This window comes from Ursus maritimus, unplaced genomic scaffold (assembly GCF_017311325.1).
Source record: "Ursus maritimus isolate PB19 unplaced genomic scaffold, ASM1731132v1 scaffold_32, whole genome shotgun sequence".
NCBI lineage: Eukaryota > Metazoa > Chordata > Mammalia > Carnivora > Ursidae > Ursus > Ursus maritimus.
The window spans coordinates 13,641,785-13,667,911 of NW_024425786.1; the positions used below are offsets into that span (position 1 = coordinate 13,641,785).

The 26,127-nt window shown below is 52.3% G+C and overlaps 1 protein-coding gene across 1 annotated transcript in view; it reads right to left on the bottom strand.

Annotated features, from left to right (window-relative positions):
- Positions 1-371: 371 nt before the first annotated feature.
- UBR4 (ubiquitin protein ligase E3 component n-recognin 4) overlaps positions 372-26,127 on the bottom strand; it is a 126,667-nt gene continuing 100,911 nt past the window's right edge. Inside the window, exons 89-106 of the mRNA XM_008694667.2 lie at positions 25,776-25,973; positions 24,969-25,049; positions 22,485-22,572; positions 21,843-21,970; positions 20,716-20,823; positions 20,056-20,175; positions 19,130-19,320; positions 18,534-18,707; positions 18,062-18,161; positions 14,128-14,346; positions 13,154-13,267; positions 12,089-12,231; positions 11,518-11,643; positions 10,276-10,470; positions 7,251-7,475; positions 4,033-4,123; positions 3,183-3,345; positions 372-749 (exon numbers count right to left, since the gene is read on the bottom strand). Of these exons, the coding sequence (XP_008692889.2) occupies positions 685-749; positions 3,183-3,345; positions 4,033-4,123; positions 7,251-7,475; positions 10,276-10,470; positions 11,518-11,643; positions 12,089-12,231; positions 13,154-13,267; positions 14,128-14,346; positions 18,062-18,161; positions 18,534-18,707; positions 19,130-19,320; positions 20,056-20,175; positions 20,716-20,823; positions 21,843-21,970; positions 22,485-22,572; positions 24,969-25,049; positions 25,776-25,973 (2,529 nt within the window). The 3' untranslated portion in view covers positions 372-684. The remainder of the gene's footprint in view (positions 750-3,182; positions 3,346-4,032; positions 4,124-7,250; positions 7,476-10,275; positions 10,471-11,517; positions 11,644-12,088; positions 12,232-13,153; positions 13,268-14,127; positions 14,347-18,061; positions 18,162-18,533; positions 18,708-19,129; positions 19,321-20,055; positions 20,176-20,715; positions 20,824-21,842; positions 21,971-22,484; positions 22,573-24,968; positions 25,050-25,775; positions 25,974-26,127) is intronic.

Below are 26,127 nucleotides of genomic sequence, written 5' to 3' on the forward strand. Positions count from 1 at the left end.
AGAGCAGCTCAGGAGAGGGCGGCTACTCGCCGTTCCAGGGCTGACTGCCCCGGGCCGTCTCCTCACCCGGCAAGCCCAAAGCCCAGTCGCCCCCGGCCGAGGACTGCGCTCCTCGGCTCCACGAGTCTTTGGGTTCCAGCTCTTAAGGCCGAAACACTAAGAGGCCAAGGGCTCTGTTTTAGGAAAGCTTGGGCTCCCAGCTTGCCGGCCGAGAGCAGACAGGCTCCATCGGGTACCAATAAGAACGGCGACCCGGATATGTCAGTCTTCCCACGCTCGCGCCAGAAAGGGCCGCATGGCCAAGGACGGCCAAGGACAGCATCTGGCCAGGGGCCCTGAGAGTGAGTTTAAGCAGCAGGCAACACCTTCTCTTTCAATATGTACTCAGTCATTCGTTTATTTCTCAAGATGCGCACACTCAAGGTCGAGGTGACCGGGACAGCTCATGGCTCCTACATACGTACAGGTCCTTCCGTGGCTTGGGTTACGGACCACTTCACAGCTAGCGCACCACACACAAGATAGAACAGGAAGCCTAAAACCCCAAGCCACTCCAAGAAGACACGAGGGGGGGAGTGATGCTGCAGCGCCCCGTTGGGGGGGAGTCAATGCGCAGGAGGGAAGAACACAGAAGATGGAAGGCAAGCCAGCGTCAGTCTCTGCCAGCGCAGCGTCGCGTGATGTTCAGGGGATTGAGTTCAACAGGTCCTTCAGGAAGCTCTCGGGATCGGTGACTTCTGACAACAGGCCTGGAAAACAGGGGCGGACAGAGGTCGTTAGGAACAGGCACGCACGGCCCCCGGCCCCACTGAGTCACAGCTGCCGCATCCGCGCAGAGCACGCGGTGTGCCCCGACAAGCTCCGACACGGCCGCTCCCTGGGGAGACAGTCACCGAGCAAGCACTCTCGTTCTGTCAGAGGAGTTAGCTGTGTTCCAGAACTGGGCGCCACTGTGTGTTTAAAGGCGTTAACACGGCCGAGGCCGACCCTATGGCCGCCCGGGGCAGAGGTTCCAAGCCGGGTCCGTGGACCACCGCAGGGGGGCCCCCAGCACGCTGACACGAAGTGCGAAGCGGAGGGGTCTTCTGAGGGGAGAGTCCACAGCATTCAGCCTATTCTCGGGGGGGCCAGGGCCAAGGAAAAGTTAATACCCGTGCCCCCAAGGGCTGGGAGGATGAGAGCAGGGTAGTGGGCCCCTGGGCTCAGCTGGGCTTCGTTCCAACCACTAGTCCCAGAGCCCCGAGTGAGCTGCCAACGCTCAGGAGCTCCGTTTCCACAACCATCCAATGGGGACAGTAACAAGTCCTGGTTCGGTCACTGTGAGGATTAAATGAGGCCACATATGTGAACGTGCCAGCGCACAGAAGCATAGAAGGTGCTCAGTGGCCCCTGTGGCCCCCCCCACCCCTCCCTCACCAAGCAGGGAGCTCCCATTTCACAGCCGTGAGTGGTTAAGCCCGAGGCCTGGTGCCATGTGCACTGAACTCCTCTCCCCAGCATTGGAACTAGCGGAGGGAAGGCTAGCACCCATAATTCCTTGTTGGCTTCTGGAAGGTGTTTTTGCCCTTGCATTTGAGTAGGGTGTGTCTGATGTTCTGAAATTAGTCATAAAATCATGTCATAAAATCATGCTGTAAAAACCGGACCCCAGAAGTCATAAAATCATGCTGTAAAAACCAGACCCCAGAAGTGAAGCCACGGAGGCTCCCCGCCCGTCGGGCTCCCACTCTCTTCGGCTTCAGGCCAGGGGCGCTGCCACCAGCTGCAGGGTGGCTAGAAAGCCCCGAACTGACATGAACACCTTCCTCCCCCCCTGCCACCTCATCTTTCTTCCTCCGTCTCTTCTGTTCCCACTCGCAGCCTGGGTTCAGACACCCCCAGAGCCCTGGTGACTGGCAGAGCACGGCACTGAGGACACAGTACATGGGCCACCTGCTCTTAGGCAGTGACCACTCCTGGGGAGAAGTGTCGAGGCTCACAGTTAAGACACGGAGCTGAGCAGTGCCAACGCGTGACCACCAGATCACAGGGGCAGCACCAGGCCAACAAAGGCCCATGACCGTGCTAAGCTTCCACAGAGGCCACCTCAAAGCACGGCCAACCTGGAAGCCCTAGCACACGTGGGGAACTCCGTCAGGTGGTGCAGAGCTGGGAGGAAAGTGGAATTCCCAATAGGCATCACTCCGGGCCTCTGAGGGTGCAGTTCCTAGCTGACAACGACAGGGAAAATGCTAGTGGAGGCTTTCTCTTGATAGCAGGATCTAAGGAGAATTTTTTTTCTGGTTTCTTAACACTTCACAAAATTTCCACAATGAACATGAGGGAAAAGCACAACAAGCTGACACAGGAGCAAGGAAGGTCCCATCCCCTCGGCCTTGGCTCTGGCAGCCATCTCCCAGCAGGGCCAGCGGCCACAGGGCTCTGATGCACTGGCGCCCACAGCCCGACAGGGCCCTAACATTTGCATCCTGCATGCGATTTCCAACCACCTCCCCAGGCGCCAGCGGGGCCTGCTGATGAGATGCGAGCAAACTTGAACATGTTTGCGAGAAGGATGACAAGTCTGTTGTACACAGCATCTGTGGCCAAGAGAGACCCAGGAACTTCCTTCTCACCAGCTACGGGATGAGGGACTGTCTAAGGGTGTCTCATAGGACAACAGTTCAAAGCGCTGCCCTGTTCTTCCAAGCAAGATGCTCTTTGCTCTGTTTTGGTATTTACCACTCATTTTTAGAATCAGAGTGGAACTCCTCCCCATCTCCCCAGGGTAGCTGTGACATAAGAAGTCTCAGTCCCCAAGAGGCAGGAAAAAGGCAGGTCAGCTCCATGTGAATTCTCTGAACAGTCATAAAAAGCCAGGAATTTCAAAAAGGCTCTACCCGTTTTTCAGGTATGTCCCACAGGAAACATCTAATCTCCACAGCCTTAGTTACCCCATCTGTGAAGTGGGGGTAACCGTAGTATCCGCCTCAAACACGTGAGCAGCACAGGGCCTGGGATGCAGGAAGTCCCCCCATGTCCCAGCTGCTGCTCTTAACGACCAGGGGCCTGCTGTTTACATCTCTCTCCCAGACTCTGCTCGCGTGCCTGCTGCTGTGAAGATGAAAGCTAAGACCGGCCCCACTGAGATACACGTGGTGCTGCTGGAGAAGATCTTTGAAAGATAAAACCTTGACACTGACCAGCCGCATCGAGGAACTCCGAGAAGGTTTCCACTGGCATGAACTCCTCCTGGAAGGTCTTCAGGGCTTTGTCAGCAGCTTCGTAGATGGGCATGTCATTGTGGCGGATGTATTCCGCTAGAGAGCAGGACCAGCCTCCCTCCGTGTTACTGGTAGGCACCTTCTACAAGAAGCAACAGGAGCCAGGCCCAGGGCTGGATTACTTAATGCCTCATGTCAGCCGGGCTTTCTCAATGCCAAAAAAGCAGCCCTCCTCCATCCCCCCACATCAAACCTTCCCTGGAGGACACATTTTGCTTTTAGGAACAACAAAGTCTCATGTCATTCCTCTTGCAGCCCCCTTCTGACGCACTGTGTCATGTGACCTCCAAGCTCCAAGTGACCACTCTTCCTTCCCGCACAGGTCACATCTGCATTTTCCCAGGAAAGAGCCACTCTCACCATGCTTCAACTAAGCGGTCCCATACAGACCGTAAAGGAACCACCGCCCACACCCTCGGTTTCTCTCAAGGCAGAGGGCAGTGTCCCTCCTATGAGCTAAGCTGGCGTGAGTCACACTCACACAAGGCAATGCAGGTTACCCAGACAGAGGGGATAAGAGCAAACAAGGGGTGACTTGGAGGGAAGTGGGTTTCCAGGGGGCCTGAGACCGGGTGATGGAGCGGCCCTGGACAGACGTGCATCACACACGGAAGGCTCCGAGCTGGAGTGCAGATCCCTTCCACGGGAGGCGTCTGGTTCTGGAGAGTGGCCCGTGGAAGAGCCACCAGGTCGCGGAGCAGCTCAGCGCCAGCGGCACACAACTTCACACCCTCGCAGAAACCAGGCAAGCTTCCGAGGGCTTCCCTACCTTAAACATGTTGTAAATGAGATCGACGAGGGCCCAGAAGAGAAGGGAAGAGCGGTAGGCAGAGTAGTCCTTCACTGCCTTGTCTGTGAGCCTGGAAGAGAAAATCCCATTACATGCCCATGAAGACCCTGGACCAATGTACACGAGGACAGAGCAGAGCATGACGGGAGCAAGGCCAGTCACATTATTCTGTGCGCCACTCCATTCCTGCCACCTGCCTATCTTATCAGAAAAAAGCAGCTGTGGGCAAGAACCTCTGAAGCCTGGACAGTGATCCGTGAAATACTCATCCTTCGTATGGACTCTCTTCCAAATCAGGGCGAATCAGAATCGGGGGGACATAGGTGCAAAGAGCAACCCAAGACCGCTGCCTTGAAGACGTGCCATGGAGTCCTACGCATTCCTGTGTTCAACCCCCACACAAGCCCTTGGACTTGGTGGGACATCCTAAATGAAGTGGGAAACAGGGTTCTCCCTCAGTCCCGACATTCTCCCTGGAAGAACTTTCACAAGTAGTCAGCAGACCCAAGCCAGCCAAACACAAGGATTTGGCAACCACGGTCAGACAGCGAGCTGGGGGGGGGGGGTACTGGTGTTGAGCAAGAGTAATATCTAGGACGGAGGGTGCAACCGACACCTCCTAAACCCTGGGTAATCCCAGAGCTGCCACCACACCCCTCTGCCTCTGCCCAGGACCATCTCCGCTTAACCCGGTGATCCAATACAGGATGAAGGGCCAGCAGGCCCTCGGAACGCCAGGGGCGGCCTGTTGACACCGTCCCCTGCCCTCTCGGCACACACTGCTGGCGTGAGGAGCAATGACACTAATTCACGGTGGTAAAGACACTGAAATACAGAGAGCCCAGATCCCCCTCCACACAAGCAGCGGAAGATCGGTGCTAGGATTCAGTTTCTACCACCCAAGATCTACAAGAGGTTTTGTTTGCAAACTGCCTTCACATCTGTAGTAAGTACCAGATAAACCCTTGTCTCAGAAATCCTGTATCTTACAACACACTGGAACAAAGCCTGTAACTAAAGGGCCTAAAATTTAGCGTTCAAGTGTGCATATGTATGTAAGAATCAGCAAAGTGAGACAGGCAGAGAGCTTATTTATCACAGAAGCCAAGACTATCCCGTATGGGCCTCAAGCGAAGGGACTGCTGAGCAGGGGATGGGCCATCCATGCGTACATCCCCTAAATATAAATTCGTTAACAAAAGTAAAGTTAAACAACAGAGCGAGACAGTTAGGTTTGCTACAATATTCTTCCTGTTCCCTTCCTGCACCCCAATATCCTCCAAAGCACCCACTCTCTCCCTGGCCCTGAATGGGGACTTCGCAGCCCAGAGTGAAGTCTGCTACAAGGCAGGCCTGGGGTGAGGGGGACACCCACTCCTCTGTGTCTCTGCGCACAAGATACCAGATAAGGATCTGATGGATCCTAAGAAAGTCCCAGACCTGACTACTGGCAAGTTCCTGCCAGAGGAACCCTTCTTCAGTGTAAGACACGCAGAAGAGGTCAGCTTCTCTTGTGCAAATTCCTAGACTTTTGTATCGGCTACTGCCTCCCACTCCATCATGGACTTAGGACAAAGCCTCCTGCCAGGGACACCGCCCAACCGCCAGGATGACGCCCTCTGATTGTCCCTCCAGCACAGTCTCTCCTCGGAGGGTGTCCCAATACGGGGCTCACGCCCAGCACCTCCCCCGCTCGGTCTCAGGGGCGCCCGCTCGGGCCTCCACCCCACGCCAGGTTTGGTGGCTGCTGTGCTGTGGTAAGCAGGAATCGTGAGTGACCTGCCCAACTTAATTATTTCAGGCTAATTAGCAAAGGTGACTAAACCGCCACAGAGAAAACGGCAGCTTGGGAGCAAAGCCCACACCAGCGTTCCTGCGTAAGCTGTGGCCACAGGGGCTTCTCCTGAACTGCCTGGGGCGGTAACAAATTCTGGTGTCCTCGCTGAAAGCAGAAGAGCTCCCATGGGTTCTGATTTCACACCTGCCACTGAGAGCCAGTGTCCCGCAAACAGCCACTTTCCGTGCCATGGAGACGGGCTGAGCCTGGCTTATCAATAAACTGGTATCTCCCAGATCAAACTTTTGATTTCTAGAAGCTAGTTCAGCATGAATGCTCTGGACTCTGGGAAACACTGGAAGGTGATATGTCTGGAATGCGGGCAGGGGTGAGGTAGGAAGCTGAGAGAACTCGCCCCCTCCTCCTCTACACAAAGCAGCTGGTACTGGCCAGACTCAACAGCTGAGCCCTGACCTGGTCTTTCTGCAGGGGGAGGTGCCTGGGACTAGCAAGGCGGGCTGAATCAGAGCTGGTAGAGGTGAAAATGCCAGGTGTGCCAATCCAGGCACACGGCTGTTCCCCCTTGCTCTGTGCCCCCTTGGTCTGTCATTGTTGGGGCCTGGAAAGCTCTTCCTCTGCTCCCTTGATGGCCTGCAAATGTGGAAAAGTTCCCTCAGATCCTAGCAAAAGCAGACCGACAAAGACAGATCTTCCACTCCAGGGAAGCGGCAGAAGCAAGCTGACAAACCCACAGCCCACTCTGGAACGCAGGGCAGGCAGACACTGCGCAGGGCCACCACGAGCCTAGAGTGCCCGTGGAGTCCACGCAACGTGTGGAAATCCACGGTCCTCTCAAAGGGCTTCTTGTTGTTTATAGCTGTTTCTCTCAAGATGCCGCCCATCTGACCCAAATCACACCACAAGGTCATGAAAACAAAAGCACTTCCTTCCTGAAATGTCTTTCCTTCTTTGGGACATGTCCACATGAACAGAAGAACAAAGGCTCGTGGAACATGGGGCACACAGGATAGGAATGTGACCAAAGAGAGATAATGAGCTTTTCGTGAGCAGAAGAGAAAATCCCCAGTGCAGCCATGCGGAAGCCTTCCCAGTTAATGGCCAGCCCAGCAGGACTGGGAAAACCCAGTTACCTGCCCTAGCTCCCTGCTGGCCCCAATTTCCTCATCAGTAGCCTCACCCTGTTCCTGGCTCCACCGCTCTACTGGCTGAATGCGAGACCCAGAGGTGGCCAGGCACCTGCCAGCCGTGGGGCCTAGCCTCTCGGCATGACAGACTGAGACTGAGAAGGGAGAGAAGGGGCTGAGTCGAGTGAGCAAGCCCTCACTTAGCACACATGCGGAATACACAAATCAGACACCAGGCAGCCCGGAAGACAGTACCTCCTGAGGCAGAGACTGACCTGGTAGCTCCCCCTGGAGCCACTGCCCGGGCCTGAGAGGTCACCAGCAGCCTCCGCAGGATTTCCACACGTGTGGCTCTCCACTTCTCGGGGGGCAGGATGTGAAGGGCCAGGACTGTGAAATAATGGGGCCCGTCCACTTCAAAGGCACTCTCCACCCACTTTTCCTTGGGCTGCTCCAGAAAGCCCTGGAGGTTTTTCTCTTCTCGGGAAGTTGCTCGGGTTCTGGAACAAAAGGGACACGATAAAACCAGGGTAGAAGCAAGCCACCAGCAGCAAGAGGGAAAGAGATTTGGTCAATTTCTCATCTACTTTTAAGCTTCTGGAATACTTGGATCATGGAACACGGCCACCCACTCTTGACTACCCCTCCCACCCCCTCTCCAAGGGCTGCTGTTTCCCGTTCAAGCCCTTCTTGGTGTCATTTTCCTTGCCCCCCCAACCGCCCCCCCCCAATTTAGCTCTGAAACAATTCCAAACAACTTACTGACTCTTGTGCCCCCTGCATATGGCGGGCACATTCACAAACTCTCCACCATCAAAGTGTCCTAACAACTCTGCAAGGTGACAGATGGCACCTTTTTACCACGGTACCTGAAGCCCAGAGAAGTAAACTGACATTCCCAAAGCCAGCAGGTACGTTTGCTGAGGGAGCCAATGTAAGCCCAGATTCTGACTCTGCGAGCCAGCCCGTGTTCTCACTTGGCCCACGCAGTCCTCACAGCTAGAATGTCTGCACTACGTTTGCACCGGTCCCCACTCCGGGCGCTCCATTTCCGTGTTTTCTTATGTGTCTGCATCCCCTCCTCCATCACAACAGCTACTTCCGGGCAAGCACTGCTCCCTATTCTCCCTCTTGCCTGAAGCGTGAGGATGGCATCACAAGCCTCACCACCGCGCACCACCATGGATCAGCTCATCTCACCCTGACGGTGGCCCTAGGACAGAGGTACTACACAATTCCACAGAAGGGGAAACAAGAAACAAGAGGAATTATAGAGAAGGTAGCTATTTTGCCCCAAGTCACACACTGGGGAGTGGGAGAACTGGGCTTCGAACCACAGCAGTCTGGATGCCGAGCCGAGCCTCTGCATTCTCAATCCCTGTGTACGCCCCTTCCCCCCTGCTGCCACCAGCTTCAGCGAGCGGCCACCGCAACAGCACGGGGTCACCACTGAAGACTTCCTGATCACATACTCCTGACCCTATAACCTGGATGGTGCTCTCACAATAAGGGCACTTGATGCCCTATCCTCATCCTGTGGGAGGAGAAGAATGAAAACACGACCCCAGTAGCCATGGGATGGAAGTCACCAGGCCTGCAGACAGCACTGGCAGACACCAGAGCGTGGGAACGCAGGAGGGGATGGTGTAAGGACGCCCTGCCTCCTTCTGCTCCTGAAGAACGGACATGAATGGCACAGATGGACATTCCCAACTTGACCTTCCAGAACTGGGAGTCGGAAGTTCTCTGTCACTGTCGTACCTGCCCAACTCCGCTCCGGCTCACAGTGTAACCTACCTGCCTGTGGACACAAACGTGGCACCCAGGCCCTGCTATGACCTAGCTCACACCACAGTGAAGCGACCAGCTAGGGGAGCGGCTGGTGGCTGGGCAACAGAGCCTCTCTGGGAAGCTTCCAGCACAGCTTCTAACTGACCGAGACATCCACGACACAGCTGACTCCCTCCCTGACCAAGGGACTCGAGCACAAGTGACTAGGATCTGGCACCTGAAAAACCCTGTGTCGCTGCAGTCCCTGGCTCTCTTCTGCCGGGCAAATCGCGCCGCCTCCGTGGGGCAGTGCTTCCCCCTGGAGAGAAGCAGGCCGCTCTACCTCACAGCTGCCAGGAGACAGGTCTCCACAAAGCCAAGGGCTCTGTCAAAGGCCCCACAAACACCGGTAATTAGCACTGCTCAGGCCTGCAGTGGTCTGGAGAGTGGGAACATCTGTGCTGTCAGTGATGTGGGTGTTGCTTCTGACAGTCCCAACAGCTTCGCGGATGATGTCACGCGCCGACAGAGACCTGCCCGTGCATCTCTTTAACAATGAGGGCTGCGGTCTGGAGGTCAGCCTTCTATCTCACCAGGAAATGGGAGGGAAGGGGAAAACAACATTGTTGAAGACAGACGACCAGAAAGGACAAGAGATGGATTGTCCTGCTGCCTCGCCCGGCCTGCAGCTGCCTCGGGCGGACTGCACATGGCCTTTCCACAGCCCAACGCAGGTGTCAGACTCTTGTGGGAACAAGGCCTAAAGCACGAAACTGTTCAAACTAAGAACTCACATATATTATCTCCTCATTCATTTTTAAAATCTGGGCTGAAGTGAATACTGTTTTCTAGCCTAAGTTCTTCTTTACAATTACATTTAACGTCACCAGCCTAACTGCTCCATGCGGGACAGTTAAAACAGATAAAAATACAAGCCCTCTCTCCTCCTGGCTATCAGCGGACTTTCTCACATAACTGTCAACACTCCCTGCTCCTCAACTTGCCAGAAGCACTGTTCACTGGAGAGGAAACAGGGATGGCAAGTCCAGTCTTCCATTTACGAGAAGGGTTCCTGGTTCTGCCGCAGCCCCTAGTTGTGAAACTTTCTCCTGTTACACCTTATGTGCCCTTTGACAGTGACTGTGTGCGGCTCTGACCCACGACCTCTCCCATCCAAGAGCACTGAGTCCCACGAGGAGTGGCAGCTCCATGGCAGTGGAAGCTAAGGAGGGCTTTTGGTGGTCTGGCCTCAACCAGCTCCTGCTCCGCTCTGGGCTAAGATTCGGTCGAAGGACACAGCCCTCGGCTGCCCACGGGGGGAGATGGAACTGTTCTGGAAAGGAAGTCACCTTTAGCACCTTATTCTGCGTGACTCCAAAAAGTCGCAGATGAACATGCGTGCTTCAGCAAAGGCTACCTTAGGTCAGCCGTCTGTTCTGGAACTACCTCAGGCAGACAGGAGAAAGCGGAGCCCTGGTCGGGCAGAGGGGCACGGGGCGGGGGGGCTGCCCGCCGGGCCGAGATACTGACGTGTTCAGGACGTAAAGCACAGTGTGAATGATGTACGGGATCAGGTGGATGTTGCTCTCCCGGCCGCCCCCGCCGGTGTCGGCGCTGAACGACTGCTCCATGGCGAAGCGCAGGAAGAGCAGCTTCATGTCGTGGATGTTGAGCTGGTACGTGGGCTCCCGCTGGCCCGTGCATTCCTGGAGGTAAGTGTTGTGCCTGCGGAGCAGCAGAGCAGATGCCGTGAGCGAAAGCAAGGTCCCCGGGGACAGCCTGGCTTGGAAGGCGGAGCCCCCCGGGCACGGCAACAAGCAGGCACAGGAGTCGAGGGCAGAGGCAAGGGCGTGAACGGGCGCCCGCAGGCAGAGGGGAGCAGAGGACATTTCCATCTCTGCTGGGGTGGAAGGGCATGCTCTCCAAGCTCTGAGGAGAACTCGCCAATTTCGGGGGGCCCACTTTCTGATGGACAAATGTCACAGAACGTATCATGGCCAAATCTGGAAGTATATTTTGGAAGAAGAAATGTGGAAGGTATTCATTCTGACAAGGCGATCTATCCACAAGAATCTTTTCTTCAACCTCCAAATGAAAGGTATTTTCTACATCAATATATGCCACCATCAGCCTGGGCTCCGCCTAACTGTGTGACCTCAGGTGATTCACTCGACCTCTCTGTGCCTCAACTTCTTCACCCGGAGAATGTGTGTAGTAACAGCACATGACAAGCATTTCAATACATTGCCCGTCATTATTTCTCCAGGTTACTTCCTACCCCTCAGCCTTCTAATAGGACTTGGGGGTGGGGGGCTCCACTCCCCAAAGCACCGGCAACAGCAGGCACCTCACCAAAGCCTTAGCAACTCTACTCTGGGCCTGGGGACAAGGGAGGCTTGAAAGGGGCCTCATCTTCCCCATGCTACTGAGCTATCTGCATTATTTAAACCTCAAAGGCACACACTGCAGAAGAGAAATCTGGGAAATGGTGGCTTTGAGGACAAAGTCAGGGTCCCGTGTCTTATGTCTCGAGACCAACAAGGGAGAAGAGGGAGCGGGTAACCAGAAGTTCCACGTGGTGAACCAGACACTGAGGGTGCTGGTTTCTCACAGCTGAGTTCTTCCCTCTTCCAGACGCGGCTTCCCTACCAGCACGCAGAGACCAGGGGTCCCAAGGACAGTGACAGGCCTTCCGTACCGAGCTGATCACTAATCTCCCCCCTTCCCCTGGCAACCCCCTCTTTTCTGCCACGCACACCGCTCAACACTCACCTTGCCAAGCAGGTGGCAAAAGCTGATTCAGGGACGTGGGGCCCCCAGACCGGAAGGAGCCCATTGCACTTAGTGTTGGCGTTCTGAAGGGCAGCACTTTCCCACTCTTCCCGGCCACGAGCCAGCCTGGATTGGGATGAGAGCAGGGACAAGTGACCGCTGGAACTGACTTGGCAACGGGCACCTGGGCGAGTGGGGATGGAGAAGGGTCTGCTAACACTAAGGAAAGAAGTTAGCCCGTGCACCTGACTCCAGAGAGCATCAGCCCTCTGTACCACGATATAGTAAATGCCAGTTTCACTGCATCAGAGAAGTAAGGTTGCTTTCTCCGGCCTTAGGCCAAAAGCCAATGGCTTCTCCTAGTCATGTGGCATTCAGTGGCTCTTGGGCCTGTGTGGTTTAAGGCACGACACCCTACTCCTGAGACAAAACCTCACGGTCAGCACCCGACCCCCTCCTAGTACAGGGCCCTGAGCCAGCTGCCCCCCTGCCACTGAAGCACCACAGGCATGGACGGAAGCACCCGAGGAAGTGGCCTGCTGAGGAGCCCGCGCCCGGGAGACAGGCCTACCTGACGGCAGCCAGGTGGCAATCGTAGTGCACAATGTTGAAGTGGGACACGGTGCTGTAGCCCTGCTGCTTCCGGGCCTTGTTCTCCATCTCTTCCAAGGCTACCCGCTTGGTGAAGGTATAAATGCCCAGGACTTTTGTGGGCTGCAAAGACACCAGGAAAAGGAGAAGTGAGGCGAACCCCAAGGCAGGCTTTGGGAGGAGGCGAAGCAGAGGACAGGGGACCCGAGGGCCTCCCCGCCTGGGAAGGAAAGCACCCAGAGAGGGGGTGGTGGGACAGCACCTCAGTCTCTCGGTTAAGAACTTGGCTGGGCACAGCCCCAGAGAGCTGAGGAACGTGGGGAGCAACCCAAATAAAGCAGATGCTGTGCAGATGGGAAGGCAGACACGGAAGCCTACACTGTCACTCTTTTTGATGCTTTATTTATCTGAAAAGGAAGAATAAAGTGCCTTCCAGGTAAGTCATTTGCTTTACAAAACTTCCAGGCAGCTCCCAGGAGCCTGTGCCAGAGGACTTACGAGGCTTGCAGTCCTTCAGGGGAACAAATGGGTCATTTGCTGCTCTGCTCCCTTCAGTCATAAATCTAGTTTGGTAGAGATCCTGATCTGGTTAGAAGCAGCATGGTGTATTTTTTCTAAAGCCCCAGGTCTGGAGTCAGAGAAGCGTGGGCTAGAATCTGGCTCTACCACTGACCCCTATGTTCCCATCCATAATGTGGGGTTTCGTAGTTTTAAAGACAAAATTATCCAGAAAGCTCTGGGTACCGGGACTAGCATAGAGAGGGAATCCCGTGAGTGGTGATGTCAAGAATGGTGCTGGTGGTGGGGGTGGCAGTGGTGGTTCTGGGGGTGGTGATGATGGCGATGATGATGGTGGTGCTGGTGGTGGGTGATGGTGGTGAAGACTAATGTTCAGAGCAGTCTGCCTTCCTCCCTTTAGACAGGACAGCTGGCCCTGAGACACGCCTCGACACAGGCCCGCGTAAGAATGAGAAAGCCCGCAGGAGAAGGATGCCACCGGAGCAAGCGGCCAGGCTGCGTGTTGGGCCGAGGCCAAGCACTCTACCTGGAACTTGTACCCTTCCCTGCAGATGCAGCACGTGAGGCCTGGCTCCTCAATCAGCTCCTCCATCTGCTTCAGGAGTGCCGTCTTGGTCACGACCTGGCCCTTCTCGTTTGTCTGCAGGGGAAACCCAAGTGGCATGGCAGAAGGGGATTTCCACCCACCCCGGAACCTAGCCTGGGGATGCTCGGGAACAGGGCTGCCCTTCCACAGACACTAGAGTGAGGATGCATGGAAAGGAAACCTCTTTAGGTGGCTTCCAATGAGGGTCAAGACCCAGATTCTCCTGCTACTCTCTTACCACAGGCTGCCACGCACCACCAGAAGAGTCCCCTTTCTTTGTGCCAGCACACCCAGTCTCAGCTGCCAAGGGCTCTTGCATTAGGATTCACTTTACGGTTCCCGTGGAGTTCTAAAGCCACTGACACCCAAGCCTACTGCTCTGGAGAAGGCACTCATAAGACTACCGCTTCTTCCAATGTGGGGCAACAAGAGCAGACCATCACGTCCACCAGACGCGGGTTCAAACTCTTGTCCAGCCCTGGTTAATCATGCACCTTGGCCTATTTCCCCTGCTTCTCAGCCTCTACTACTTCAACCAGAAAATGAGCATAGTACTATCACCTGCACAGAATCACCTGAGGGCTTAAATAAAATCCTACAAAGTGCCCAAGCATAGCGCTCACAAGTGGTAAATCCTCCGGGTGGCAAGGATTATCATCCCCATTTTTACTGTTTCCATGAACCTGTTAAGTCATTTAGCCTCGGAGTCCCATCTGTGCGGTGGGACCACAGTCACACCTATGAGGGTTGTCGGGAAGGTCACAGAAGGTAAGGCACCTGGCACACCTAGTTCCCTCCTTCTACTCACCAGCCTTCACCTCCACCGTCCCCAACCCAGCTCTGTCCCGAAGCCCAGCTATCTCCTCCTCAACAGCGTAGACAAGAGAGTGGGGACTCCCGGAGAGTGGCTTTACCGTCATGCCCAGGGTGCCCAGAGCCTTCTGCCTCATTGCCATGGCCATGCGCTTCTTTTCAGCACGGGTCTCCCTGCGGGCGGCATCGATCTTCTTGTTTACATCAGGGTGCTCCCTCAGTGCCTCCAGCAGGTTCTCTGCCAGGGTCCCAATGCCCTCATCGCTGGACACCTGCTCCAGTTTATGTAGGTTTGTGATGGAGTCTGTTCCGATCAGAACCTACCAAATAGAGACCAGAGAGATACATGCTTCAGGTCAGGTGAACAAGCATTCTATCCAGGACCTTGTAGGTTTAGAAAACTCAAAAGACTGTCCTCAATCTCATGTCATCTGTTCAGTTTCAATCAGATCCTCTGAATGTGTGCTTCAAAAGTTTCAACAAATGGAGGGTTTGGCTCTGCCACTGACCTTTGACCAGTCACTCTGCTCTTTGGCTCCAGTGCCCCATCTATAAAATGGGGATAATGTCAGGGTTATGGTGAGGATTAAAAATTAGCCACAAATAATTAGATGTAAAACACCCAGCACAGTGAAAGAGAAAGGGGCTCGGGTAAGATTCCCTAGAGCAGCCGTACCCAATGAGGCCTAAGTGGTGGGCTCAGTGACCACACAGAGCAGCACAGACCCTGACATTCATAGGGACTATGCTAAGTTCTTCCTCCAGGAGCCCTGTCTCCACCAAACCCAGGAACACAGGATTTTCTCAACCTAGGGATATTAGAGATACGACAACAAGTGGGAGTGGGAATCAAAAAGACACTTCTTAAAATACAGATATCACCCGGGACACCTGGGTAGCTCAACTGGTTAAGTGTTGGCCTTCGGCTCAGGTCATGATCCCAGGGTCCTGGGATCGAGTCCCGCATTGGGCTCCTTGCTCAGCAGGGAGTCTGCTTCTCCCTCTCCCTGGGCCGCTCCCCCTGCTTGTGCTCTCTCTCTCTGACAAAATAAATAAAATCTTAAAAAAAAAAAAAAAAACAGATATCACCCAGAAACCCCTGTGCTTGAGAAGGCTGGTAGTCACTGCATGACAGCGCCACATGGGTGGGAGAACAGAACACAGAAGGCAGGGCAGGTCCGACCAAGCTCTCCAGGTGAGTGGAGAAGGAGCGCAGTACCACCAAAATCCCCCCGCCCCAAGCACAAGTTTATTAAAGCTGATTACTACGGTACGGATTTGACAATAAATGGCAAACAAGAGAACCAACTTGCAATGTGAAAGCTCAGCACTCAACTAAGATCACTCACTGGCTCATAAACCTGCCCTCATAGCAGGTACGCTTCCAACCTGCACCTCAGCAAAACCACAGGTCATCTCCCGTATCCTGCTCCTAAATGCCGAGCCCCCGGTGCGACTGTCCACGGAACTACTGCACAGGTACCCCGACCTCCACACGCTGGGCGGTAGCTGCGTGCGTGTGCATGCACACATCGGCAGGAGCTGTGCTTTGGGTGCCAGGGGGACAAAGACCCGCCCTCCTGAAGCTTGCACTCTCACTGGGTGAGCAGATGCGTGTCCGCAGTCTCCTGACTTGCTTCAAACTTCCTAGGTTCTCAAGGGCACCACCACTCCCCGGTCACCCACCCCAGAACTCAGCAGAGTTCTTGACTCTTCCAGCTTCTTTAACCCCCCTCCGTGCCACCAATCTCTAAATGCCATTCATTCTGCCTCCCAGACTGCTGCTGAACCCACCCACTGTCCACCTCACACGCTAGCTCAGCTGCCTTCACCTCTTACCTAGGTTATGATAAAAGGCAACCAACCGTCTCTCCTATCTGTCATCTCCCCTCCTTCTAGTTCATGGCCCAGGTCACAGCCCTCGGGAGAAAATGCATACTCCTCTCCTTGGAGAATGTGCCCTGGACCCATGCTGCATCGGGGTCAGCTCTCGCCACACCTCCCCCACCCCCCTGCCAACCCCCAAGTGCTTCCAACACCTTTGGCTCCTGAGCCTTAGCAGGTGCCATACTTTCTTCTAAAGTATCCTCCTTCCTTTGTCCCCTTTCACACTGCACTTATCACCGGGTACATGGCGTTATCTTCTGCCAGTGAGCTCCCACAGGAGGCACAGGCTGTGACCACCTTGGTTGCCAATGTTGCCTCAGCCTAGCACAGCACAGGTCCACAACAAGCACTAAACAAAAATGTGTTGCTAGGAAGTGAATGGTCACAAGTGTCACTAAATGAAGCCTTAGTCTCAAGAAAGTAATTTGACCCAGTAACTACAAAGAAGCCTGGGAATCAGCTGACCCGAGCTCGGTCACATCACAGCCCCACTCCTGGATTCACCCGCATGTAAAACAGGTGTTACAAGAACACAGAAACTAATATATGTGAAGACTCCCATGTAAGAAAAATTACCTCCACAGAGGTGTGCTAATTATGACTATCCCCACTGAACTGAACAAAAGTGTAAAACAACAGAGACTGGGTGAGACACAAGAATCCTACAGCCAAGCTACCCTACCCTACTTTTGGAATGAGCTACCAGAACCGATCACCAAATGAGAACGTGGGATTACATTCAATGCAGAACACCACAGGCAGAAAAAAACCAGCCCCGAGGACTCTCAAAACTCAACATTAAAAAAAATCCAATTAGAAAACTGGCAAAAGATATGCATAGGCAGGTCACTGAAGAAGACACGCAGAACAAGCACACGGAAAGATGTACAGCACCATTAGGGAAATACAAATTAAAATTACACTGAGACACCACCATTCACCTATCGTGGCTAGGTGCCACCAGAAGCCGGTGAGGATGTAGGGGCAGCAGCTCACTCACGCACTGGCAGCGACTCACTCTAGAAACCAGCTTGGCAGTTTCTAATAAAACTAAACCCGCCACTACTGTACAACCCAGCAACTCCATGCCTGGGCATTTATCCCGGAGAAGTGAAGATTTCTGCACGTACACAAAACAACGGCATATGAATGTTTATGGCAGTTTCATTTGTAATATCCAAAAACTGGAAACAATCTAGGTGTTCCTTAACGGGTGAAAGCCGAGGCAGCCTGTGGAACCCACACCACGGAACACTACTGAGCAATAAAAAGGAAAATACTATCGATACGCATCACCGGGATGAATCCAGAGAAAACGATGCTGAGGGAAAAAAGCCAACCCCAAAAGGCTACGAGCTGTCTGGTGCCATACAGACCATTTCTGAAGTGACAAGATTATAGCCACGGAGAGCAGACCGGGAGTTGCCAGGAGTTCACGGCAGGGTGGATGAGGGTATAAAAGGGAACAAGGGGGATCTCTGTGACGACAAACTCGTGAGTCCAGACTACATCAGGGTCAATATCCCGACTATATACTGGATATGGTTTTGTACTATGTTACCATCGAGAAATGGGTACATGGGATTTCTCCCTAAACTGCAGGTAAACCTACAATTATCTCAAAATGAAAAGTTTAATTTAGAAAAACTCCAGCCTGGCCACCTGTCTGAGCCAGTCAGGGTTTGTGAGGGGGTCCCAGATAGTCCAGCTCAGTGGAGACAGATCAGGGATAAGCGGCAGAATGAAATGGTGGGTCTCTCTGAGAACAAAGTTTCCAGCTGCCTGAAGCAGAGCAGAAAATGGTGGTGATGGTACTATATATGTCCCAAATGACTCCAATGACTACAACCAGAAATCAAAATTGTCTTACACTCTGGCCAGCTATACCTGCTCAGCTGACACATATAACAATGAGTCGACGGAGGAAGTCACAAGTACAGCTTACTCTTCTCCACACAGAGCTGAACCAGATGACCTGAGAGTCCTCTCTACTCTAGGGGTCTTACATGCTAGGGGCAGTCACATCCTGAGGCTAACTGAGGTGGTTCTCTTTATTCAGCCACGGCAGATGAGACGGGAGTGTGTGGTTCCTTCACCAGAATCCTGCCTCCAGAGTAAGGTCCATAGGCATGCTGGCTACTCACTCACCTGGGTGGCAGGGTGCTGGACGGCCAGCCCCCGAAGAAGCCTCAAGATAAATGGCAGGGCTGGGCGAGATAAGAACTTTTTCCAGATGTCAGCATCCAGACTGCAAAGGAAAAGCAGCTGATTAGCAGGCCGGAGGAGCAAAGCCTATCTAGAAACCAGCTGTTGATTCTATTCTGGCTTGCTGAAACGTGACCCTTCAAGGGGACCATCAAGAATCACAAAGCATCACCTAGCTCAGCTGGCAGCTGGAGACAAGTGAGTACTCTGAACAGAAACCAACAAGCTGCCACCTGTTCCCGGCCCCAGAGGGCTCTGCGGTGGCTGAGTGGTCACCGTGATAGTTTCCGGAAGGGCAGAGAGACCCTAAGGAGGGCCAAAGGGGACTACGTGAAGCTTTAGGCCACAGCGATGAAGGAGAAAAGGAACCAGAAGAGGGAAGGAAAGCAGCCCCCCTGACAGAGCTGTTTCTTACTTCTTGGCGCTGGGAATATGCTTTTTCATATAGTCCAGCGCACTCTGGGTGATTCCCTTCTGGAGAATCAGATCCTTTAGCTGATGCCCATTGCTGCTGTTCTTGATGCCAGCTGCGATCTTACAGAAGCAGTCCAGGAAGACTTTATCGTCGCCACTGTGGTCTTCATCATACCTGGAGTACAGAGCAGAGCCCCAGGGTGTGAAGGAGATGACAAACGTGCATCATGTTGTTCTCTTAACGATCTTCAACAGTCTACAGGATCAAGTCTAGACTTCTTGGCATGACACAAGGAGCCTGCTGATCTTTTCCTGCCACTCCTCCTTACCTGCTACGTCCCCCAGACTCCCAACGTTCTCTCACACATGACTCTCTTCATCTTGTCATGCCTCTGTCCCATCTCCCCAGCCCCTTCACCCCCTCTGCCAACCCAATGTAACACAACATACTGACTCCCCACTTACAATGAACCCCTTAAAGGCCAGACAGGCATGTGAAAATCTAACAGAAATTGTGATTCTTCTAAGTCTCACAGAACTAGCTCAGGATATACTGGTGAGGACCCTCACGTAGCCACCTGAAACCCAAGCACATACTTGTCAAAGCTACAGTATGGCTTGAACCGCTCCACCAAGATCTGCATTTTCTCCAGCTCGCCAAAGGAAAGGTAGGGAATGATGCGAAGCAGACCCTGGAGCACGCTAGGGTTGGAGCGAACGAAGGTGCTGTTGATCTGATCCAAGAGCATCACGAGCTGATCTTTATCACCCGTCAGGAGGAGGTTGCCCTGCAGCAGAAAGAGGACAGAAGGCTCAGTAATGGGGTAGGGACTTTGGTCAGCCGGTATCTAAACCCCAGATGTCACCCACCTCCATCAGAAGCAGCCCTAGAAAAACTGTCTCAGCACTTCCTGCAGAATAACGAACAGTGTGAGTTCCACTTGCTACTAGTTTCTAAGTCTCTGTGTGGCTCTGGTTCATAGTCTCAGGTCAGGCAGTCAAAAATGTTTACACAATCTCCCATCCCCCATGGGAATGCAGGCTGCCCGATACTTACTTGGTCACACCTGAGTACCAACAGGGACAGGAGAAGGCAAGAATGCAATCGGTGGAGAGAAACTGAACCGGGGAGTTGGAAACCCACGTTCTCGGGCTGATTCTGCAGTAGCCAACTACGGAACACTGAACAGCTCCCTTTACTTCTCTGGGCTTGGAGTTCCCTCAAGTGGACAATGAGGGGCTGGGCTAAGGCCCTGTCTATCAATTGGAACATGCCAGCATTCTATTAGTGAGCAGCTTGTGAGTGAAAGAATATCCTTAGCGGCTTTGTTTTCTCCAAATCCACAGACTTCAGGCTTCAATGCCATCGTGTCACCATTAGCTGAGCTCTGTCATTTCTATGACCAGAGCACATGCGTTCAATCATTCTTGGTGGACACAGCTGGACACATAAACAAGCCTGCTGCTGGCAACGAGATACAGTATGTACTCCCCGTGTCTGCAGAGAGACTGGCCCCACGCACCTTGTCCTCGTTCAGGGGCTCAGCGTTGGATTCATCCAGAATGATCTCCATGATGCTAAGCACCTGTTCAGCCACAGCTGCACCACCACTGTCCTTGCTTTCTTGCTCAGCTACCAGGGCCTGTAGGAGGAGACCCAGTTACTGTGGGAATAAAACTACAACCACTCATTGCTGATGGGATCTGTTCCTCACCAATGTCCTTCATGGCCTTCCTGCCAGAGACACGTACGTGTGTGTGTGTGTGTGTGTGTGTGTGTGTGTGTGTGTGTTGAGAGAGAGAGAGAGAAGTGTGTAGACTTTTGCAGACAATGAAATCGTGATGTTCCAGATCTCTATCTTGGTTGCCCTGAGGACACTGGCATTACTTCTCCAACGCTGTGCAGTCTGGACTGTTTCATAGACTAACTTCCTCTTATCTCTGATCTGAATTCAGGAAAGGGACCGGGAAAGCTCTTGCATGTCCTGGCAGCAGCACAAAGGTGAGCCAGCAGGAAAAGAGACAATTTAAATGATCCATGCCTTGAGGCCAGTCAGTCAGAGAGAGATAAAAGGTTTTAAAAGGGCCATAAACCCATTTCATCTGAGCCCAGAGGTGACATGCCCCTCCCCACCCCAGGACTTCTGAGGTTCACTCTTTTGTCTGCGGCCCATATTCCTTACCAGGTTTAGGGTCCCCAGCATGACATTCAAGGTGTTCATTTCCAGCTTCACCAGCTGCTGTCGGTTGACTTTCACCTTCACGCAGTAACTGAACAACTTCAGGAGCACCTGCCAAGAAAAGTCAGTCAAAATCCAAGAGGCCATCAGACAGTATAAAACGCAGGGATAAGCAAGAAAGAAATGTCTGAGAGGGCTCATGTACAATCAGTAGGTACTCCTCCTGAAGCGCAGGGAACAGTAAGGAAAAGTGTTTCTTGAGGAGACATGGTAAGGTGGGGAGGATCTCTGGCCAGACCGGCATTTTAAATAGCAATGTTCTCGGGCAACAGCCCACGTGGGCTTGGCATCTCTCGACCATCTCTAAAAGTATGGCAATGGCACCAATTCCTAGTGGAACGGGTGACACTCTGTTGTCTCAGGGAAATTCCAGTACTAACTCAGACTCGAACAGTAAACAGAAAGATCCCAAAATTCATGGCCTGTGGGAGCTCAGAACCATGTAAGTTAGTTAGTTAGTTAGTTTTCAAGTAACACTTTTCCTTTATTGATATATGGGGTTTTTTTTTACATTTTTCAGATTTTAATTCTTTTAATGCTTTTTCTTTTAAATTCTTCACATAGTTCATTTAAAACATGGTTACAATAATACACGTTCTCACATCCTCTGGAGCTAAAAATAAGAGTAATACTTATAGTGCCTTGGGGATCCTCTACTCCTTAGGAGACAGATGGATGAAAACCCAAACAAGATCCTACCAAAAAAATGAAAGACCTACCTAGAAAATCAATTTAAAAAGCAACAGTAATAATAATGGACTCGAGTAAGTTTTGCAGGGAAAGACGGGCAGGCACTGGCTCCACAGGCAACTGAAGAGATGTGGCCGACAGTTGCCAGTGCACTGGCTCTAGTGGGGAGAGGAGGGCCAAGAAGTGGCGGGGGGGGGGGGGTGCGAGGCGTTGACACACTGGACACCCTAGGGGACAGAGGGCTCGGGGAGGCTGCCAGGCCCTAGGCTGTGGCACTATGCCGCCCTCAAGGGTTCCATTGCACAGTGGCCACAAGCTTCTCTCCACAGGGGCCGCTCTCAAAGCAGAGGACTGATCCCACCTTGTTGCCCCCAACTCACGGTGAGAAGGTGGCGTCCCTGCTTGAAATCTTTGATCCCAGCCAGTCTGTTGAGCATGCACTCCAGGCCCCCACACTGCGCCATCACACCAGCCATCTTATACACTTCCTCTTCGTCTTCTTCTTCATCTGAGGGAGGAGGGAAGCCAAACAGAAATGGAAGGGAAGGGAAGGATGGAAAGAAAACAGATAATCCTCTTCCAGGCTGACAGCTAGTTCCCTCTTTTGTATCTCCAAGAAAAGCACAGCAATAGAAGGGAATCAATACTGGATACTGAACTATGAGACTGAAGCCAATTACAATTATTTACTTGAATATGTGAAAATACAAGCCCCACAACCACTACCACCAAAAAAACCCCAAATAAACAAACAAAAAAACTCAAATAAACCTAAGCTAAAAATAAATCTGAACTCAAGCTTGTTGCTAATGGCACTTTATTCCCCAAGTCTGTTGTTGTTGTTTTACTCCCAAGGGGTCTGAATCAGGCCATAGATGCCTCCACTTTTCCTCAGCTGGAGAAGTCATCTCCCGTCAATTCCGATCAGAGCTCCAGGAGAGTGTGTGTCCAGAATACTCCTACATCCCAGGACATGAACCACTCACTCCCAACGCGCAGCAGTGTCTGTGGGAAGGGCCTACCTGTGGTGGAATCCAGGGACTCGATAAACTCCTCGGTGGCGTCGCCCAACAGCCCGCGCATGCGGTAAACAATCCTCATGGGCTCTCCCTGAGCAGAGGCAGGTGGACAAAGGTGCTTGTAAACAGGCCCAGGAAATGCAAAGGACTCAACACCTGGCCTCATTCTTCTATTTCTCTCAAGATCTTAACCACAACATCTAGAGTCCAAGTGTGCTGCAACTCACATAGGGGAAAGGAAGCTAACCTTACGTAGTGTCTCCTACATTACAGGCCAGAAGTTGTGTGAAGCATTTTATAAACACAATCTCCTTTAGCTTCATTGAAAGTGTACGTTAACAACGATGATCACTACTATGTACTGAGTGTTTCACTCTGTGCTAAGTTCTATGCTAACAGAGCACTTCACATCATCCTCTTACAGCAGGTTAAGCAGCTTTTCAGAGTTATCCAGTGATAAGCACTGGACAATTCCAAGCCTGTGCCTCCTTCAGGAACACAAATTCTAACCAATGGGGACTACTTCCCAAAGAATCAAGACAAGCAAGATCAATCGGATCAAAGAGCTTTGATTTAAGACTCAGGAATCAAAAGCAAGAGCATAATCCAATCCTGAGGTCTTCGTATAACCATATAACAAGTTCTTCCAAAGTTACTGAAGTTAAAACCTCTAACTTGATGGAATGATTAGAAAGAAGTCTTTTGTAAACTTTACTAGATCGGAGGATTGTGACAGGTCATCATTATACACCAGGTACTAAGTTAGACACTCTCCCATCTACATTATCCTCACTTTGGAGGTAAGAAGCAGGGGTCTGAAGTCACCCTGTATGAAATGAAGTTGAACAGCAGGTACCACATTAATTCAAGATGCCTGCCTCTAAGCCCATGCTTAGCTTCAGGAGAGGAAACACTCGTGGGAGAGAACCTGTCAGAAAGGCCACTTGCAGAAGTATTCCCAGCTATGGGAACCCAATGGGAACTTAGAGACAGAACAGCCAGAGAACAAGGGCAGAAACAGAGACACAAAGAACAGAATGCGCTTGGGGCGCGTAATCCGACTCTTCATTTCGACTCAGGTCATGATCTCAGGGTCGTGAGATCAAGCCCCGTGTCAGGCTCCGTGCTCTCCATGGAGTATGGCTGAGATTCTGTCTCCCTCTGCCCCTCCCCCACTCACCCACTTGCTCTCCCTTGCGCTCTCTCTCTCTCAAATAAATAAATAAAATCTTAAAAAACAAGAAGAAAACACAACAGGCTCTACTCAGCAGCTAAGGAGACAGGCTGTTTATCAGGGAAACAGAAGGGTAGAGTAAAAAGGCAAGTCAATGAAGGCCCTGATAAAAAGGTACCATAATCTCTGGACTTTGCCAGAAGAACCCCTAGGTGGACTGAGTGCTAATGTGAAAGGCAGTGACCATCCACTTCTACCTTGCCTCGTGGTTCCAAAGGGGAGCAGCCTATGGATGCTCTTTGGGCTCCATACCACCATTTCTAAGGGTAGCCATATAAGCTCTTTGTTTTCTGTACCGGGGATCAAATCTGTACCATTCTGTTTTGATGTCAAGTGCCAAGGACAAGATTACTGGATGGGGCAATCTTCTATGTGGACTTCTGCCACTGACAGTACCCACTGACCAGGACTCCCAGCATAGCAGGAGAACAGAAAGGAGACAAGCAAAAATATGTGACAGACTGAAGGCCAAAACATACTAGTAGACACTACCAATGCAGTGTCTTAAACTCTCCAGAATTATGTGGGACTCAATACAGAAAGTTGACTGTGCTTCAACGGCACACTGGCTTGCCATACTTCAATTACTTGTTTGACTCACTGACTAAAAATTCCCCCTAACAAAGGGATGGGAAGGAAGGAAAGAAATGGAGGAAGAGGAAAGGGAGGAAGGGGAAAGGAAGGAACGGGGGGGGGGGGGGCAGGGAAAGAGGAGGGAGAGGAGAAGCAGAATACCTGAGACCCTTAGGAGAGGTCAAATAGTATTGAGGGGGCCAAACGACCAGAGTGCCATGTTTCCTTCACTTCCCTTTCCCCTCAAGAACTGCCTGTTTGCATCTCAATTCCCCAGCTAATAACACAGGGACCATGCTCGCTCCTTGATGCCGCCACTGGAAAATGTTCCAAGTGAGCAGGCCCCTCAAAGCAGAGAGTTCATCTCGGTCCAGAGGTGCCCGTGTATAAAGGGTACAAGACAGCAAGAACCCCCCATCACACGCTTCCTCCGACACTACCCAGCCCGGCTGCACACAGCCAGAGCACTCATTCTCCCTTGAAGCTCTTCTACCTCTGGTCAGATGCCTCAAAAGGAGGACAAGACAACTGGTTTTCTCCACGACCACGAACAGGGAAGGCCGGCTGCAGAAGCGCGGTTACCAGCTCGGTGGTGATGATGAACAACGGCTCCCTCCGGTTCAAGTATGCTAAGTCAGAAAAGTAAAACCCCACCTCCAAGCAAGAAAACAAGCACATACCTCATTCGTGGTACACCAGACCTTCTTGTAAACCTCGGCCACGGGAAGGTCCAAACTAATGATTTTATTGTTCACTAGAAGCTGAACAGCAGAGGAGATGAGGCTGTTATTCCAAATAATTATAAGACAAGTACATTTCAAGATCAAAGGGCCCTTCATGGCAGTGGTTCGTAACTCAACATTTTTGTGTTCTGGACCCATCAACTTCCCGACTCTAAAAACTGCACGTGTGTGCACAACACGCAGAATCTGGGACACAATTTCAGAAGCTACAAACACACCTTAACCCAAACCGCGACTCCAGGTTAGAAACCGCTGCTGAGGACCACCTCCTACCCAAAGTCCCTCTCAGGCTCTGCCAGAAAACCATTTTCTCTATTTGCCCCAACATGCTTTCCACCCCTAGATGACAAGGCCAGACCCTGGAGGTCATCTGCTACAAGGTACCAGATACAGGGCCAGAAATCTGCACAAGGGCCGCTGTGCCAGTTTTAGGAAGCTCAATTAACTTGGAATCCCTGGGGAGTCTCTGTCGGAGCAACAAGAACAATAAACTCCTACTCCGAGGCAAGCAATAGCCACTAACCATTTGCTTACTGCATGCCAAGCATTGGGCAGAGCCCTTACAAGTAATTAACCTTAACATCAGGTAAGATACATAGGTGGGGAGCCACTGGCCCCGTTTATAGAGGAGGAAGCTGAAGCAAGCTACCTGCCCAAGGTTAACCAGCTACTAAGTAGGGAGAAGCCTGGATGTGACCCCAGTCCCAGTTCTTAACCATGGCGGAAACATCCTATGCTTGTTACCTCCATCCCGCTGTCGTCCTCCAGGAGAGCCACCAAGTCACAGTCCTGGCAGATCTTGTTCTTTATATCCCTCATAAGTGGCCCAATGCCTGGCTCATTGCTGCTATATGGGTTTCCGGGCATCCTGCCCTGTAAGAAGTCTTCTTGTTGGGGGTCCTTCTCCAGGGTCACAAAAAATTCAGTGACTTCATTCTCCTCCTAAAGGACAGAGAGAAGGATGCATCGGCAGGAATGGCATAAAAACATCATAGAGGGATGGCAGAGGCCTTTCAGATTTAGACCATCTTCCTTTGTTCCATGGACACTAAGGGAAACACAAACTCATCCAGCTCCTTACACATTTTAAGATATA